The 19,580-nt window shown below is 36.2% G+C and overlaps 2 protein-coding genes across 2 annotated transcripts; both read right to left on the reverse strand.

Moving 5' to 3' along the window:
- Positions 1–7,555: 7,555 nt before the first annotated feature.
- Positions 7,556–9,582, reverse strand: LOC104116821 (nicotine N-demethylase CYP82E4-like). The gene is made up of 2 exons (XM_070185967.1): positions 8,650–9,582; positions 7,556–8,315 (listed from the first exon to the last, which is right to left on the reverse strand). The coding sequence occupies exons 1-2, from the start codon at positions 9,580–9,582 to the stop codon at positions 7,689–7,691; spliced, it is 1,560 nt and encodes a 519-aa protein (XP_070042068.1). The 3' UTR covers positions 7,556–7,688.
- A 7,679-nt stretch (positions 9,583–17,261) lies between these two features.
- LOC138899480 (nicotine N-demethylase CYP82E4-like) lies at positions 17,262–19,284 on the reverse strand. The gene is made up of 2 exons (XM_070185965.1): positions 18,352–19,284; positions 17,262–18,021 (listed from the first exon to the last, which is right to left on the reverse strand). Exons 1-2 carry the CDS (start codon positions 19,282–19,284, stop codon positions 17,395–17,397), a joined length of 1,560 nt encoding a protein of 519 aa, XP_070042066.1. The 3' UTR covers positions 17,262–17,394.
- Between the last annotated feature and the right edge of the window lie 296 nt (positions 19,285–19,580).

Consider the following 19,580-nt stretch of genomic DNA (forward strand, 5'->3'; position numbering starts at 1 on the left):
AGAACTTTTACTTACTTCAAACCGTGTAATTTCTTACTCTGCTATGCCCTTGCCTCGTGAATTGGTCTCCAAACGTCCCGAATCTAGCCACAAGTAGTATAGTACAATCAATATAGGCTAAAGGAATCAATTTCACAAGAATATACAAAATTATAGAAGAAAATCTGAAATCAGCTCAAATCTGGCCCCCGAGCCCACGTCTCAAAATCCGACAAAAGTCACAAAATCCGAAAGCCCATTCACTCACGAGTCTGGCCATTCCAATTTTACTCAAATCCGATAATAAAATCCCATTCAAAACCTAAAAATTCCAGTCCAAGAACTCTTCCTCATTTCCCCTAAATTTTCATCTCAAAACACTAATTAGATGATGTAAACAATGATATATTCGTGTATATTGACTAAATCCGAGTTAGAATCACTTATCCCAATGTTTTTCCTTGAAAATATCTCAAAAATCGCCTCTCCCCAAACTCCAATTTGTCAAAAATAGAAAATGGGACGAAGCCCCAGTTTTATAACTTAAAGTTTCTATCCAGGCGCTGCCCTCGATTTCCTACCTTCGATTTCCAACAGAAAATTCCAGCAGCTGTTTAAGTCCAAATTTTGATCCGTTAACCATCCGAAACTCACCTAAGGCCCTCGGGACCTCAACCAAATATACCAACAAGACCTAAAACATCATACAAACTTAGTTGAAACATCAAATCCCATAAAACAATGCTAAAATCACGAATCATACCCCAATTCAAGCTTAAGGAACTTAAGAATTTCCAACTTCTACATTCGATGCCGAAACCTATCAAATCAATTTCGATTGACCTCTAGTTTTGCACACAAGTCATAAATGACATAACGGATCTATAAAAATTTTCAGAACTGGATTCTGACCTCGATATAAAAAAGTCAACTACCCGGTCAAACTTCCCAAGAAATCAACTTTCGCCATTTCAAGCCAAATTTCACTACGGACTTCAAAATAATTTTCCGGACACATTCCTAAGTCCAAAATCACCATACGGAGCTATTGGAATCATCAAAATTCCATTATTGCGTCATTTACACATAAGTCGACATCTAGTCACTATTTGAACTTAAGCTTTAAACCTTGGAACTAAGTGTTCCAATTCATTCCAAAACCTCCCCGGACCCGAGCCAATTATCCCGGCAAAATACACAACAACTGTAAAGCTCAAATTGAGCAGTAAATGAGGGAACGTGGTTGAAATACTCAAAACGACCGGTCGGGTCGATACATTCTCCCCCACTTAAACATACCTTCGTCCTCGAGCGTGCCAAGAGTTGTTTCCAAGACCTAACATCATTATTCTATCTTACCACGCACATACCCGAGGGTGATCCCACGTCACCCTATTCCATATAGGCCTGACAGTACCATATAATTGAAGATCATTACTTCAACCTTAGCCCATAAACCTTGGAACTCAATTTCCAACATTCAGAATTTCTTTTTAATACCCGAGTCTCACATCTACATACTGTATAAGTTTGAACAAGATGTATCAGACCAAAATCATAACCCCAAATATAATCACATAACATACTACACAACCCGCATATTCGCAGCACTATTCCCGATCACAGTAACTACTCAAAACCAACCTGGTACTAGTATTAAACCTCATATCAATCAAAACTTCATTCCAAAACTTCGTACACTACTGATAATGAAAGAAACATGTGGAATCTTATGACCCCTTATTAGATCAACAAGTCATGGAGCTCTCTTGCCCCAACCAAAGCCATAATCACTTTATAAGACGACATTCAATATTATCCTTTCGAATATACCGTAATCAAACCTGATAGTACCCATTCTAGGTGAAATGGCCTTATATTATTAAATACAACTATCCCACAGACAAGCCACACCAATATAACTCAAGCCATAACGGCGCAATCCGTGCACCCAAATATGGAAAATATCTCAAAGAAGAGAATCGTCTTTGCAGGTTCAACCAGCACCACCACAACCACAATGCTATGAGCTCATCATATATAGTAGAACCATGACACACGAATCTAATAACGATAACCAGCTCTCATATAGCTCACATTAACATCACCCGCATGGACAACTCACGTGCAGTAGTATAAATATCTGGACCCGCACAGACAACTCACGTACCAATAATATCAGTATATGGATCCGCACGGATAACTCACGTGCCAATAACATAATCCGCCTGGCATAGTCACATGCCTCCAATCCAAGCATATCACAAATGAGCAATCAAATAAGTACACATGTATATGATAAATGAAATAGGATTCACATGTTCCTGGATTGATATAAATAACACGCCACAGTGTAGGCATGTGCAAAGTGTGCTATCACATCTCAATCGGCAAGTTAACACAAAAATAGTAACTACCCAGTTTATTCAGAGAATTAGCCTCGTTGTAACCTCAAGTATAGTCCAGATAGTTCTCAACAAAGGTATGAATATGAGAAACGTTATAACTTTATGCTTAACAGTCAACTCTAGGCATATCATAGCCTAAGCATTCTTCCGAGTATGAATACTTTCCCCGATGCCCACACATGGGCTCAAACCTCACATATATATGCACCCGTAGCGCGCAACTATCACAAACAATTTACGCAACTAGTGCCTCCACTGAGTTTAAATAAAATACTCGCCTCAAACAGGCCGCAACCTAAAACAATATGCATTTGAGAACTCTCAGTCTCCGCATTCATATAATACATAAATCACCATAACCGATCCCAACTTCAGCACTCGAATGACTAACACATCTTTCACGCACGATCACCTCGAGAAGAATGCTTCTATAATTCTTCTGTGCCACATAGCAAAAAAAATCGAATACCAGTAGGCTATCAATAAGTGAGTACTGCAATACCAATGAACACCCGTAAGTCAAAACACAATACGCCTTTTGAAATGCACACCCTTTTCAGGGATTACCGAGCAGTTATAACATTCATCTAAATATCCTAAATTGACCATTCTGTCCAAAATTCATGATCTTCCTTCGAAGAATGAACTGCCACCTTGTATATGTAAATCTAAATACTGCATAACACACTACATATATCATGGGAAAGGTACGAGAATCTCATTATAAACTCTGAGTCACCAATAAATTGCATACACAACATATTTCCCACACCGGTAGAAATTATCCGGCTCAAACCATGGTAAAAACCATTAAGAACACTTTGAAATCTATTTGCACATAACCAAGCTATCAGAACTAAATTCCTCTAACTCGACCAAGCCACATAGGTTGCCAAATCTGAGAGTTTTGCCACAAAACACTTGTAAAGCCCCACCTCATCATTAGAACTAAAATAATAGAGCATACCATTAGCATACTGATCCAACATGTTACCCATTTGTCCTATTTTCTTCGAGTTTCTTCTGAATTACCCTCATGTGACATTTCTCCTTGTCAGTACACTACTATCCTTACTACAAGACATCCTAATATAAAACCACACCGCTATAAGGCCCATAAGTCATTGTATTATTCTTAAGCACCACAAAAGTATCACAACCGAGACCCCACACTGAAAAGACCTTACTACAAGACAACAAAAAACAATCACAAATGTTGGAGCGTGCATGTGAAAATTAGGTACAAGTATTAGTTTATGACATTCATGCATAAAATCCAACAAGTAACTATCCAAAGAACACAAAAGTAGCAGGTATTTACCAAAGTCCCATTAGCAATAACTCGGTGCATTAAACAAAGAAAATAATTAAGAAAAACTTACCGAACCGATCCATTTTAAATGCACAATTTTGGTGTAGCCCTTGCCAGATCAATAAAAAAAAGGCAGCCTAGTGCACTAAGTTCCCGCTATGCGTGAGGTCTGAGGAAAGGACTGGACCACAAGGGTCTATTGTATGCAGTCCTACCCTGCATTTCTACAAGAGACTGTTTCCACGACTCGACCCCGTGACCTCCTGGTCACATGGAAGCAACTTTACCAGATGAATATCGTAGCCAAGATTTAAGAATATAATTGCGCAAAATATGGTATTGGACATGGCAAAGACAAAACAAACTTTTTCTAATTGCGGGGTGATATTAGACCTCAAGACTAACGGAAGGCAAAGTTGCTCAATTTAGAATAATACATGATAAATTTGACCATTTTACTATTTCTTGTGTCTTTCTTTGTTACTCTTGTGATGTTCTGTTGTTCTTGTTGTTTGCTTATTGCCTAATTAGTGTTATTGATTCAATTATTTGTTATTTATTGATTATTGGTTGCGTTTATTAACAGGAAATAAACCAATATGGAAGGGTGAAGAACGTAACAATTGTCAGATTTGTTGAATTTGTCTAGGTTATGTTTCTCATTCTACCAAGTGAAGCAAACTCATGGCATAATTTTATTTATTCATACTGCAGGATGCTCACAATAACTTTATTGATGATTCTGAAATTATAGTTGACTACAACAGGGAACGATTGGATTCTGATCGAGAAGGCTAGGTTAGTGACATTAGTCAGATATCCTTCTTCTCGAAGCTTTAATTTGCTATATAAGCCTACTATATTAAAGACATTCTCTTTTGTGTTCATGCTTAAGGTTTTGATCTAAGTTGTTACGACGTGGCAGTTCAGTGCTGCACCCGTGTCGACAGGACACCGGCAATTGAAAGGTGAAGTTTCTTTCATGTGATGCAATCGCACCTGCGGAAATTCCATCGCAGGTGCGAGCTCGCAGAAACGAGCCTGGAAAGCGCAGATGCAGGCAGAGGGCTATGAGACAGTGGTTGCAGGTGCGAGGGAAATACCGCACCTGCGATGGTCCCTTGATCACAGAAGAGGAGGCAGGCTTAAGTGATGTTTCCGCAGAAGCGGAGCTTTGATCGCAGATGCGGCTCCATAGATGCGGAAATGGAGCCGCAGGAGCGAAACTCCTAGCCAAAATGTTAAAAACAGAGGAGTCCGAGATTTTGTCATTTTTGACATTTCCAAAAGCGGGTGAGGTGATTGTTGAGCGAGAAATCACGGGAAATTTTGAGGTAAGTCCCTTGTGATCCTTTCTACCCCATAATATTGAATTATTATCGAATAATCCGACTAGATTACATGTTTTTGATATGTAAATTTGGGATTTGAACTTAGAGATTTGAAAATAAGATTTGAAGATTTGGAGGTCGAGTTGGGGTCGGATTTTGGTAAAACTAGTATGGTTAGACTCGTGGTTGAATGGGCTTTCGGATTTTATAACTTTTGTCGGGTTCCGAGACTTGGTTTTTGAGTTAAATTTCGGGTTTTTATGGAAAATTTTGTATTTTCTAATGGAATTAATTCCAATAAATTTAATTGACTGAAATGAATTATTGTGACTAGATTCGAGACATCCGAAGGCCGATATGCGATGCAAGGGCATATCAGGGTAAAGAATTTCATGTTTTGAGATAAGTAACAATTATAAATCTGGTCCTGAGGATATGAAACCCCGAATTTTGAGTCACGTGATTATTTTGGAGGTGACGCACATGCTAAATAGCAATCACCACAAGGGTCTATTGTATGCAGTCCTACCGTGTATTTTTGCAAGAGACTGTTTTCACGATTCGAACCCGTGACCTCCTGGTCATATGGAAGCAACTTTACCAGATGAATATCGTAGCCAAGATTTAAGAATATAATTGCGCAAAATATGGTATTGGACATGGCAAAGACAAAATAATTTTTTTCCTAATTGTGGGGTGATATTAGACCCAAAGACTAACGGAAGGCAAAGTTGCTCAATTTAGAATAATACATGGTAAATTTGACCATTTTACTATTCCTTATGTCTTTCTTTGTTACTCTTGTGATTTTCTGTTGTTCTTGTTATTTTCCAATCGCCTAATTAGTGTTATTGATTCAATTATTTGTTATTTATTGATTTTTTGTTGCATTTATTAACAGGAAATGAACAAATATGGAAGGGTGAAGAACATAACAATTGTCAGATTTGTTGAATTTGTCTAGGTTCCGCTTCTCATTCTACCAAGTGAAGCAAACTCATGGCACAATTTTGTTTATTCATACTGCAAGATGCTCACCATAACTTTATTGATGATTCAAAAATTATAGTTGACTACAACAGGGAACGATTGGATTCTGATCGAGAAGGCTAGGTAAGTGATATTAGTCAGATATCCTTCTTCTCAAAGCTTTAATTTGCTATATAAGCCTACTATATTAAAGCCATTCTCTTTTGTGTTCCTGCTTAAGGTTTTTATCTAAGTTGCTCCGACATGGTAGTTTAGTGCCGCACCCGTGTCGACACAACACTAGTTTTGATGTGGGTATGGGATCCATACCGGATCTAGTCAAATAATTTTGGATACCTTGATCGCGACATGAAAATTTTCGAGACAAGATACAATTTGATTCCCGAAACCAGAACCGAAAAAAAAATGAGAATAAATTTTTTTAATACTTTACAAGCTATACGTAACTATTCCACAAATATTTTTCATAATTTAAAGATATTTTTGTATTTTTATTTTTTGAATTATTTTAATTAGCTGGATCCTCGCTCCTATATCTGTACTAGGATCCGTATCCCAGAATCTAAGAATTTACATCTCGAAGGATCCTACCTCTATATACGCACCCGTGTCGGATACCCACACCCATGTCCGAGCAACTTAGGTTCTGATTTCTTGGATGTAAAGGTTATATTTTTTAGATTTTAGCTATATACACGAACATTGCACTGTAGTGAAACTTTTACACCGGCAACAATGTAATTTAACATGTTAGAGAGGGTTATTTACCATTTACTCTAGGTTACTCTTTTGTCGTTCTTTTGTTCTTTGTTTGCTTATTGCCTAATTGGTGTTAGACTCTATATTTTTTGATAAGCTTATAACAATTTATCTTATACTTGCTCAAGTTTTGTTTATTTAAAATTTTGGTTCATTCGTGCCCTTTGCGTTAATGTATGTTTCGTCCTCTACTTTTGCCTTAATTAGGGTTAGATCCCTAATGGCATTGTGTTTGAGAGCTCAAGTTTGCAGTGATATTGTAAATTGATGTTATCTACTATTGTGAATGTGACTTAATTTCGTTTGTTCAGTTACATGTTTACCTATTATATTCATTGGGTTGGTTTGCTTTAATTTTCCTTTACATTCAAATTTATACAAAATCAAAGATACAGAGTATATGAGTAACTAAAACATACAAACATTCCTAAGCAATTTTCCGATAAAGGTACAACCACTTCTAACCTTCTTTCTTATTTGGCCTCACCCCCCCGCCCTCCCTCCTTTTTATAACTACTTATACACGTCCATAAATAGAAAGGGGATATCACTAAACTAGAAGTTAAGAACATATTAAAATACACTGATAAAATACTGTAAAATTTGTGCATATAAGTTAAACTTCTATCTTGAAGTCTAAGTCTTGACAACTGTATGAATGTTAAGAGTAAAAGGTCATAAGCGTTACTTTGAAATTGAAAAGGAGATTTAAATAAATATATAAAAATAATAAAACGGGAAAAGAATTGAAATTAAACTCAAACTTTTTATTATTTATGGATTACAATCACTTATTAGTAAATTAAAGTAGATGAATAACCATCTCTAAAACAATCTTAACCAAAATAAAACATCTTTTTTTTTAAACATTAAGGGACAAATAATAACGAATCACAACAACAAAACATATTAATATTGATAAAGCGTAGGAGGAAGGCGAGGTGTAATTAGCACTTCAACATCTGTCTTCTTAGGTAAAGTTAGACCCACGCCTTGTTTCATATCCAAAGGCTCGTTAGTCGTAGTTGCAAAATTGAAACCCTGGATCAAATGAGCAATTGAAAGGTGTTCCACTTGCAATGAGTAATTCATCGCGGGACAAGCTCGTCTCCCTGATCCAAACGGGATCAACTCATAGTGCTGCCCGCGATAGTCAATTGCAGCATTAGTCGTCAAGAATCTTTCTGGATCGAATGTATCAGGATCTACCCATATTTGTGGGTCTCGTTGAAGTTTCATAATATTTGTAAGTAGTGCAGTCCCCTTAGGAATATGGTATCCATTGACAACACAATCTTTTACGGATAGGTGTTGTACTGACAAAGGTGCAGGTGGATGTAATCGTAATACTTCTTTAACAATTGCTTGAAGATACACCAAATTCTTGATATCATTCTCTTCTACCCATCTATCTCTACCAACAATGGTGTCCATCTCTTCTTGTGCTTTCTTCATGACATTCTTATTGTTTATCATTAACGCCATTACCCACTTTATATGAAGTGCAAGTGTGTCTGTTGCATCCAAGACCAAAGTCTATATATATAGACAAAGAACAGTTAAAAAGATGATTTACAAAGAAGAAATTAAAGAGACGAATTTGCATCATTGTTCAAATCCTAGTATGCATGAGTTGGTTAGGCGATAGTGTTTTTATCAACAGAATCCATACATTAAAGTTTGACTTCAAAATACCGAAAATGTAGAAGAATCTATACGTGACTAAGCCACTTAAAAAAAAACAATATATATATATATATATATATGTAAATGTCTATAAAAATTAAAGTGATTTTATATACGAATATAGTAACCTAAAATATAAGCTCCTACAACATGTTAAAATACAAGCATAGATTAATTTACTTACGAATACTGTTGCTTTGATGGTGGTGTCATGAGAGTAACCATCGCCAAGATGTTCGTTGCTCCTCTTGGAAAGCAGCACATCAATAAAATCTTGTTCATTTTCACCTCCAACATCCTTTGTTTCTCTCTTCTTAATGTGCTCATCTAACCAACCTTGGATAATATTATCAATGTCTTTGAAAGTTTGTTTCATAGCCTTAATATTCCCTGTAAGATCCAACCACTTGAAAAATGGAATGTGAAAAACATCATAGAGCTCAATCTCCATAGCTTGAACCATGAACTTCTGAAAAGCTGCTTTGAGTATTTCTCCATGTCCATTATTATAGGTCTTCCCAACAACCATTTTCAAAATGATGTCGAATGTCAATTTATCTATCCAATCACTAAGGTTTATCTTCACCATTGGTGAATCACAATTATACAATTGTTTAATATTTTTCTGAACTATAGAAAATCTAACATGTTTGAATTTTTCGAGCCGACTAACGGAGAGAAGTTCTTGATTGACTAGCTTTCGATTTTTTTTCCAGTAAGGGCCATATTTGGCAACAGCAAGCATGGCATTGTTATAGCAAAGGTATTCTCCGTAAAGTAAAGCTGGCCGATCGGCGAAATGGATATCATTGGTAGAGAAGCATTCTTTCATAGCTTCATAACTACTCACCGCCAAGAAACGGCGAAACCCTAACCGGAATGTGAAGACGGGACCATATTTGTCAGCTAAGTCTCCGAGTTTTTGAGAAAAATGGCGGTCATCATCGCCATTGTTGTTGAAATAAAAGAGATGGCCGATTACTGGCCATCCACCTGGGATTTTTGGAGGCAGTGGGTTTAAGATATTTGATTGTTTTTTTGTCCATAGCAAGTAGAGTAGAAATGCAAAGGTTACAAGTCCTACAATGGCTTCTATGGGAGAAAGAAGATGATACATTTTTCAAGAGTACTAAAGGTATAGGATTTTTTAATATGTAGGCAACATCTTCTTTTATAGTGATATTTTACAATTTGGTTTTGTTGCAAATGGTATCGCCTATTTCATTGCCAATGTTGACCACCTGGAACATTTCTACGTTCTTGGATAGCGGCCACAACATTCTTGGATAGCAGCCGCAAAAATCCGTAATTGTGCAATTTGGACTGTATATTATTACTGTACTAATGAATTATAAGTATCTGATTTATAATTGCGTTACAAATAACCTGAGATAGCAGCCGCAACATTCTTGGATAGCAGCCGCAAAAATCATTTGACTGTATAGTATACCTGCCAAATCCATCACGCCACCTTAAACAAACATTATTTGAGAAATTATCTGTTTTGAAGGTGCGTGATGTTCAGTTAAAAAATAGATATATTTAATTATTGTTGTCTAATATTTTAATACTTTTAATTATTTTTTGAGTATTAATTATATTATTTTATGCTTAATATTATATTTTAACTGTATAAGAATAAAACGGTATAAAAATGAAAAAATTTTGAACAAAATTGAATAAACACGAAAGAAAAAGATAAAATAAAACAATTAAAAAGAGGGAGACAATGGGGGACACCCTTCCGGTTTTGTCCCCCAAGGAGACAAAAGAATAAGATATGGAATGTAAAGCATAACGCAGAAGAAATTGGAAAAGCCTACTGGTTATTTGGCCCGGGACAAGGTTATTTCGGCTCTACACGGTCTCAACTCGTATAATAGGTATTCTAAACTTAATTTAGAGGGGATCTAACATATTTTTGAGGGAGAACACGCCATTTTGGAGGAGGAGAACATGAGCCACGCTTGGAGAAAGCTTTCAACTAGTTTTTCTTCTCTTCTCTTCCTTTAATCTCAAAGTTTATTAGTTCTAGAATTGTGGGTGCTATATGAACGTTGTGGTTTGAAGCTTAGATTGCTCTTATTATTTTATTATATTGATTTATATATTCAATCTTGCACTTAATTATTTGATTGTTTGATCACCAATTAAATATCATCTACGAATCTAGGATTAAACTCGGGAAAGAGAATTCCAGATTGCATATAAACTTTGAGTAGAGCGAGATCTTGAACCTAAGTACCGGGAACGGATTTGCGGTTAGGATATGGATATACTTAATCGCGCTGCTCGGTTACTATACATGAATTACTAATGCATAGGAATATAGGCGTTAGGTTAGCTTGAATAGGGACGTAGTACTTCGGGAGAATATTACGAGTAATATTAACCATGTCATTCAATAGAGCAGGTAAATTAATCCGACAATTTAAGCAGAAAACTCAACGGAATTATTAGCTATCCCATAACTCTAGAATATTTTCTCCCATTGAATTCGTCAGTAAGCTTGCCGACTTAGTTTCTTTAATCTCTTAGTTTGTTACTCTAAATTAGTTTTAATTAAATAATCACACCTTGGGAATCGCTTGAATAGATTAATTGTTTGGATTTAATTTAGTCGATAGTTAATCACAAGTCGTTGTGGGTATAATATCTGGACTCAGGGGCGACTCAATAAATATGGAGGCCTAAAGCAAAATTTCAATGAGAGGCCTTTTATTTTATATAAAAGAAAAAGTTCATATATAATTTCATTTAAATTCTGTATTTCTAGTTTTTCATATGCAAAGTTATTAATAATTTTATCTAATCCATTTAATTTTTCTTGAGATATACACGTTGTGGGACTGTATTAATGTTTTAACCTTTTTTGAGTTATGAATTAAAAATCGAATCCTTTCTCAATTTATGGTCTAGAGAGTGATTCCCAAAAAATATATTTTTTCTCAATTTATGATCAATAATTTACTCCTACTTTTTTTACTATGAAAATTTGTACTTTCTCATTTAAAACACTAAATATTTTTCTAAAAATAAATTAATATACAACCTATTAGAAAATTTTGGGGCCCCAACATTCTTGGATAGCAGCCCAACTGTAATTGTGCAACGTTGACTGTATAGTATACCTGCCAAATCTATCATGCCACCTTCACTAGCATGCAAGGGACAACAAATTGTTGAAATTTGTGATTATAATATAGTAGTCATTACTAGAGCGGTCTGCCCGGGTCCAATTTTGCGGTGTTGGTTATTTACTACATCCCGGAGTCGTCTACACAAAAATAAAACTACGGTCAACTCTTGCAACTTAAAGCTCCAACTTAGGGACTAAGTGTCCCATTTCACTCCGAAACTCACCAGAAACCAAAACCAACCACCCCGCCAAATCACATAACCATAATACAATATAGATGAGGCTATAATAGGGGATCAGAGCTAAAATACTCGAGCGAATTTAGAAAGAGAAATATCAAAAGAAATCACAAATGTTGGAGAGTGCATGTGAAAATTAGGTAAAAGTATTAGTTTATGACATTCATGCGTAAAATCCAACAAGTAACTACCCAAAGAACACAAAATGTAGCAGGTATTTACCAAAGTCCCATTAGCAATAACTCGGAGCATTAAACAAAGAAAATAATGAAGAAAAACTTACCGAGCCGATCCATTTTAAATGCACAATTTTGGTGTAGCCCTTGCCAGATGAATAAAAAAGGGCAGCGCGTTGCACTAAGCTCCCGCTATGCGCGAGGTCATGGGAAGGGCCGGACCACAAGGGTCTATTTTATGCAGTCCTACCCTGCATTTTCTGCAAGAGACTGTTTCCACGGCTTGAACCCATGACCTCCTAGTCACATGGCAGTAACTTTACCAGATGAATATCGTAGCCAAAATGTAAGAATATAATTGCGCAAAATATGGTATTGGACATGGCAAAGATGTCACGACCCAAAATCTCACATGTCGTGATGGCGCCTATCTCAATACTAGGCACGCCAAAAATCCCAATAAACCACCATTTCTTTTGAATTTGAAAACAAAATAATTAAGTTCATCGAAAGAAATCTCAAAAATTTCAAATATATCTCTCCCAAAACCCAGTGTCATTGAGTACATGAGCATCTAAATGAATACAAAGTCTAACTGATAAACATCACTGTCTAAAGTATAGAACAGTACAATAACTAAACATGAAGGGAATCAAGTCTGTGGTCGTGAAGCAGCTACCTTGATACTCTCCAACAGCAATAACTCTGAATTCTAGCAGTCGTCGTATCCGGGAGCACCTGGATCTGCACACGAGATGCAGAGTGTAGTATGAGTACAACTAACTCAATAAGTAACAAGACTAACCTCTGGGCTGAAAGAAATGATGAGCTCCACAGGTACAATCCAACAAAAGTAATGGTATAGAAATGTAGACATGCTTTCAAGTTCAACAGTTAAACTCAATACAAGTAAAATAGATCAATACTGCATGATATGAGGCATATGATATCTCAGTAGAAAGACCTCATGTAAATACTGGTCACAAATTATCCGGTCACTCGGTACTGTTTATGGCCAATCTAGCTCAGAGGTGTTCCAACTACTATATAAGTACACATCGACTGATAGTCAATCACTCAGTACCGTATAAGGCCAATCCAGCCCTGAAATAATTTATCCCTAAATATAAATAAAACGGACAAGATCCATGTCATGATAACTCACTACAATACAAATAAGTAAGGCAAGTCCATGCCCTGGAAAAACTCCATCCCATATATATATATATATATATATATATATACATATATATATATATATATATATATATATAAGCAGTAAGTAAGGCAAGTCCATGTCCTGGGAAGTCCATCTCGAATATCGATGATCATCTACGCTCACTGGGGGTGTGTACATACTCCGCAGGGGCTCCTTCAGCCCAAACATAATATAAAGCCAATATGGCCTACTGCAAGCGGGCAGTCCCGATTCGTTTAATAACAAAGCCTATAAGGCCTGCTGCAGGCGGGCAGCTCCGATCCATAAAATAGTAAAGCCAATATGGCCTACTGCAGGCGGACAACCCCGATCCATAAAATAGTAAAGCCAATAAGGCCTGCTGCAGGCGGGCACCCCCGATCCATAAAATAGTAAAGTATAAAGCCATTATGGCTTGCTGCATTGCGCAGCTCAATCCCATCTCACAATGGACAATTATTACTGAGTGTGAAATGAATATTTTAGAACAATTAATTCAACAACATCACGACCCCATGGGTCCAAAAATATCGGCGCATAGCCTAAACATGATCTTTATTACTAGCCTCAGCTTAATTCCTCTAACACGTGCCACATGTTCAGATGATAATATGATTCTTTAATTTTACTACTTCACATGATTTATTCAAGACACACTTTCTGTGGTGCACGTCTACACGTTCGTCACCTATCGTGTGTGTCACCTCCAAACAATTCATATCATACCAAATTCGGGGATTCATACCCTCAGAACCAAGTTTAGAAGTGTTACTTACCTCAAACCGTGTAATTCTTTACTCCGCTATGCCTTTGCCTCGTGAATTGGCCTCCAAACGCCTTGAATCTAGCCACTAATAATTCATTTCTGTTAATAAAATTTATTGGAATTAATTTCATGAGAAAATACTAGTTTTCCATAAAAATCCGTAATTTGACCCCGACAAAAGATACAAAATCCGATAACCCATTCCATTACGAGTTCAACCATACTAATTTCACTCAAATTCGACTCTGAATCGGTGTTCAAATCTCGAAAATTTATTTTTTGAAGTTTCTACAATCTTCCCAAAATTTCCACCTCAAAGTACTAATTACATGATGAAATCATTGATATATTCATGTATAATAACTAAATCCGAGTTAGAATCACTTACCCCGATGAATTTCTTGAAAAACCCACGAAAATTCGTCTCCAACCGAGCTCCCAAAATCCAAAAATTAAATAATAAGCTAAACCTCGGATATATAGTGCCCCTCTCGGATTCTCAATACGCTGACCGGACATTTCCACCGCCCCCGCGAACGCCTCACCGCGGTCCGCGGAATTCCCACCACGGCCGCGAAAGTTTGGTGGCTGGACTGCCAAGCTTTAGTAGTTTGGCTGTAACTTTCTCTACAGATGTCCAAATAATGACTTCTTTAATTTTCTGGAAATTAGACACGAAGGGCTATAACTTTCGTTTTTGAATCATCTCAAAATTGCTTGTGGATCAAAAGATATAGGCTTCCGAAGTTAGACCAACGGACTGCAGAACTTCCCGTAGCGCCTCCGCGACCAAATTTATGCGGTCCGCGCCTCCTCCTCCGCCCTCAGCAAAATTTTGCCGCCCTCATCGAAATTTTAAGCACCAGAACCATGCCTTAGTTCCGGTAATGCCCGGACTCTCTCAGAACTCATCCGGAACCTCCCGGACACAAAACCATATATGAATTTTAATTATAAAACATGCTACGGACCTGCCCATGCACTTAAAACACTAAAAAGAAGTCGTCTTGACCCTATATTGACCATGGCCAAACTCCCAATTTTTCTTAACTTTACAAATCTCTCAACTTCTATGTTTTGCGCCGGAATGACTTCAAATTTTGCACGCAAGTCATAAATGACTTAATAGAGCTATTATCATTTCCGGAATCGAAATCCGGCCTCGTTATCAAAAATTCAGCCTTCGGTCGGACTTTTCCAAAACGTAATATTTTCCAACTTTCGCCAAAATGTGTCGAATTGCCCTACAGACTTCCAAATCCAAATCCGAACATACGCCTAAGTCCGAAATCATCATACGAAGCTATTGCAATCATCAGAATTAAATTTCGAGGTCGTTAACATATAAGTCAATATCCGGTCAACTATTTCAACTTAAGCTTCCAAATTGAAAATTCATTCTTCTAAACTAAATCTGAAATACCTTAAAACCAAACCAATAATTTACACAAGTCATAATACCTCGTAGGAAATTGTTCAAGACTTCAAATAGTTGAAAAGAGCGTAAATGTTCAAAACGACCGATCGAGTCGTTACAAAAGACAAAACAAACTTTTTCTAATTGCGGGGTGATATTAGACCAAAAGACTAACGGAAGGCAAATTTGATCGATTTAGAATAATACATGGTAAATTTGACCATTTTACTATTTCTTGTGCCTTTCTTTGTTACTCTTGTGATGTTATGTTGTTCTTGTTGTTTGCTTATTGCCTAATTAGTATTATTGATTCAATTATTTGTTATTTATTGATTTTTGGTTGCGTTTATTAACAGGAAATGAACAAATATGGAAGGGTGAAGAACGTAACAATTGTCAGATTTGTTGAATTTGTCTAGGTTCTGTTTCTCATTCTACCGAGTGAAGCAAACTCATGGCATAATTTTGTTCATTCATACTGCAGGATTCTCACCATAACTTTATTGATGATTCTGAAATTATAGTTGACTACAACAGGGAACAATTGGATTCCGATCGAGAAGGCTAGGTTAGTGACATTAGTCAGATATCCTTTTCCTCGAAGCTCTAATTTGCAATATAAGCCTAATATATTAAAGCCATTCTCTTTTGTGTTCCTGCTTAAAGTTTTGATCTAAGTTGCTCCGACATGGCAGTTCAGTGCCGCAACCATGTCGACACCACACTAGTATGGATGTGGGTATGGGATCCATACCGGATCTAGTCAAACAATTTTGGATACCTTGACAACGACATGGAAAAAATCGAGACAATATATAATTTGATTCCCGAAATCAGAACCGAAAAAAAAATTAAGAATAAAAAAATTTTAATACTTTACAAGCTATACGTAAGTATTCCACAAATTTGTTTCATAATTTAGAGATATTTTTGTATTTTTATTTTTTTAATTATTTTAATTAGCTGGATCCTCGCACCCGTATCCGTACTAGGGTCCGTATCCCCGAATCTTAGAATTTACATCTCGAAGGATCTGACCTCTAGATACGCACCCGTGTCGGATACCCACACCTATGTCCGAGCAACTTAGGTTTTGATTTCTTGGATGTAAAGGTTATATTTCTTGTTGTTTGCTTATTGCCTAATTGGTGTTAAAATTTATATCTTTTTGATATGCTTATAACAATTTATCTTATACAATGGAACTGCTCAAGTTTTGTTTATTTACAATTTTGGTTCATTCGTACCCTTTGCGTTAATGTATGTTTCGTCCTCTACTTTTGCCTTAATTAGGGTTAGATCCCTAATGGCATTGTGTTTGAGAGCTCAAGTTTGCAGTGATATTGTAAATTGATGTTTTCTGCTATTGTGAATGTGACTTAATTTCGTTTTTCTGTTTCATGTTTACCTATTATATTCATTGGGTTGGTTTGCTTTAATTTTCCTTTACATTCGAATTTATACAAAATCAAAGATACGACGTATATGAGTAACTGAAACATACAAACATTCCTAAGCAATTTTCCGATAAAGGTACAACCACTTCTAACCTTCTTTCTTATTTGGCCTCACCCCCCCGCCCTCCCTCCTTTTTATAACTACTTATACACGTCCATAAATAGAAAGGGGATATCACTAAACTAGAAGTTAAGAACATATTAAAATACACTGATAAAATACTGTAAAATTTGTGCATATAAGTTAAACTTCTATCTTGAAGTCTAAGTCTTGACAACTGTATGAATGTTAAGAGTAAAAGGTCATAAGCGTTACTTTGAAATTGAAAAGGAGATTTAAATAAATATATAAAAATAATAAAACGGGAAAAGAATTGAAATTAAACTCAAACTTTTTATTATTTATGGATTACAATCACTTATTAGTAAATTAAAGTAGATGAATAACCATCTCTAAAACAATCTTAACCAAAATAAAACATCTTTTTTTTTAAACATTAAGGGACAAATAATAACGAATCACAACAACAAAACATATTAATATTGATAAAGCGTAGGAGGAAGGCGAGGTGTAATTAGCACTTCAACATCTGTCTTCTTAGGTAAAGTTAGACCCACGCCTTGTTTCATATCCAAAGGCTCGTTAGTCGTAGTTGCAAAATTGAAACCCTGGATCAAATGAGCAATTGAAAGGTGTTCCACTTGCAATGAGTAATTCATCGCGGGACAAGCTCGTCTCCCTGATCCAAACGGGATCAACTCATAGTGCTGCCCGCGATAGTCAATTGCAGCATTAGTCGTCAAGAATCTTTCTGGATCGAATGTATCAGGATCTACCCATATTTGTGGGTCTCGTTGAAGTTTCATAATATTTGTAAGTAGTGCAGTCCCCTTAGGAATATGGTATCCATTGACAACACAATCTTTTACGGATAGGTGTTGTACTGACAAAGGTGCAGGTGGATGTAATCGTAATACTTCTTTAACAATTGCTTGAAGATACACCAAATTCTTGATATCATTCTCTTCTACCCATCTATCTCTACCAACAATGGTGTCCATCTCTTCTTGTGCTTTCTTCATGACATTCTTATTGTTTATCATTAACGCCATTACCCACTTTATATGAAGTGCAAGTGTGTCTGTTGCATCCAAGACCAAAGTCTATATATATAGACAAAGAACAGTTAAAAAGATGATTTACAAAGAAGAAATTAAAGAGACGAATTTGCATCATTGTTCAAATCCTAGTATGCATGAGTTGGTTAGGCGATAGTGTTTTTATCAACAGAATCCATACATTAAAGTTTGACTTCAAAATACCGAAAATGTAGAAGAATCTATACGTGACTAAGCCACTTAAAAAAAAACAATATATATATATATATATGTAAATGTCTATAAAAATTAAAGTGATTTTATATACGAATATAGTAACCTAAAATATAAGCTCCTACAACATGTTAAAATACAAGCATAGATTAATTTACTTACGAATACTGTTGCTTTGATGGTGGTGTCATGAGAGTAACCATCGCCAAGATGTTCGTTGCTCCTCTTGGAAAGCAGCACATCAATAAAATCTTGTTCATTTTCACCTCCAACATCCTTTGTTTCTCTCTTCTTAATGTGCTCATCTAACCAACCTTGGATAATATTATCAATGTCTTTGAAAGTTTGTTTCATAGCCTTAATATTCCCTGTAAGATCCAACCACTTGAAAAATGGAATGTGAAAAACATCATAGAGCTCAATCTCCATAGCTTGAACCATGAACTTCTGAAAAGCTGCTTTGAGTATTTCTCCATGTCCATTATTATAGGTCTTCCCAACAACCATTTTCAAAATGATGTCGAATGTCAATTTATCTATCCAATCACTAAGGTTTATCTTCACCATTGGTGAATCACAATTATACAATTGTTTAATATTTTTCTGAACTATAGAAAATCTAACATGTTTGAATTTTTCGAGCCGACTAACGGAGAGAAGTTCTTGATTGACTAGCTTTCGATTTTTTTTCCAGTAAGGGCCATATTTGGCAACAGCAAGCATGGCATTGTTATAGCAAAGGTATTCTCCGTAAAGTAAAGCTGGCCGATCGGCGAAATGGATATCATTGGTAGAGAAGCATTCTTTCATAGCTTCATAACTACTCACCGCCAAGAAACGGCGAAACCCTAACCGGAATGTGAAGACGGGACCATATTTGTCAGCTAAGTCTCCGAGTTTTTGAGAAAAATGGCGGTCATCATCGCCATTGTTGTTGAAATAAAAGAGATGGCCGATTACTGGCCATCCACCTGGGATTTTTGGAGGCAGTGGGTTTAAGATATTTGATTGTTTTTTTGTCCATAGCAAGTAGAGTAGAAATGCAAAGGTTACAAGTCCTACAATGGCTTCTATGGGAGAAAGAAGATGATACATTTTTCAAGAGTACTAAAGGTATAGGATTTTTTAATATGTAGGCAACATCTTCTTTTATAGTGATATTTTACAATTTGGTTTTGTTGCAAATGGTATCGCCTATTTCATTGCCAATGTTGACCACCTGGAACATTTCTACGTTCTTGGATAGCGGCCACAACATTCTTGGATAGCAGCCGCAAAAATCCGTAATTGTGCAATTTGGACTGTATATTATTACTGTACTAATGAATTATAAGTATCTGATTTATAATTGCGTTACAAATAACCTGAGATAGCAGCCGCAACATTCTTGG

Source organism: Nicotiana tomentosiformis, chromosome 9, assembly GCF_000390325.3.
Source record: "Nicotiana tomentosiformis chromosome 9, ASM39032v3, whole genome shotgun sequence".
Taxonomy (NCBI): Eukaryota; Viridiplantae; Streptophyta; class Magnoliopsida; order Solanales; family Solanaceae; genus Nicotiana; species Nicotiana tomentosiformis.

Excerpts from the sequence above, each read along its gene's own strand:
- LOC104116821 (XM_070185967.1), bottom strand. The coding sequence starts at position 9,582 with ATGTATCATCTTCTTTCTCCCATAGAAGCCATTGTAGGACTTGTAACC. Across the intron at positions 8,316-8,649 it reads CCATCAAAGCAACAGTATTC|ACTTTGGTCTTGGATGCAAC; the intron begins GTAAGTAAATTA and ends CTATATATATAG.
- LOC138899480 (XM_070185965.1), bottom strand. The coding sequence starts at position 19,284 with ATGTATCATCTTCTTTCTCCCATAGAAGCCATTGTAGGACTTGTAACC. Across the intron at positions 18,022-18,351 it reads CCATCAAAGCAACAGTATTC|ACTTTGGTCTTGGATGCAAC; the intron begins GTAAGTAAATTA and ends CTATATATATAG.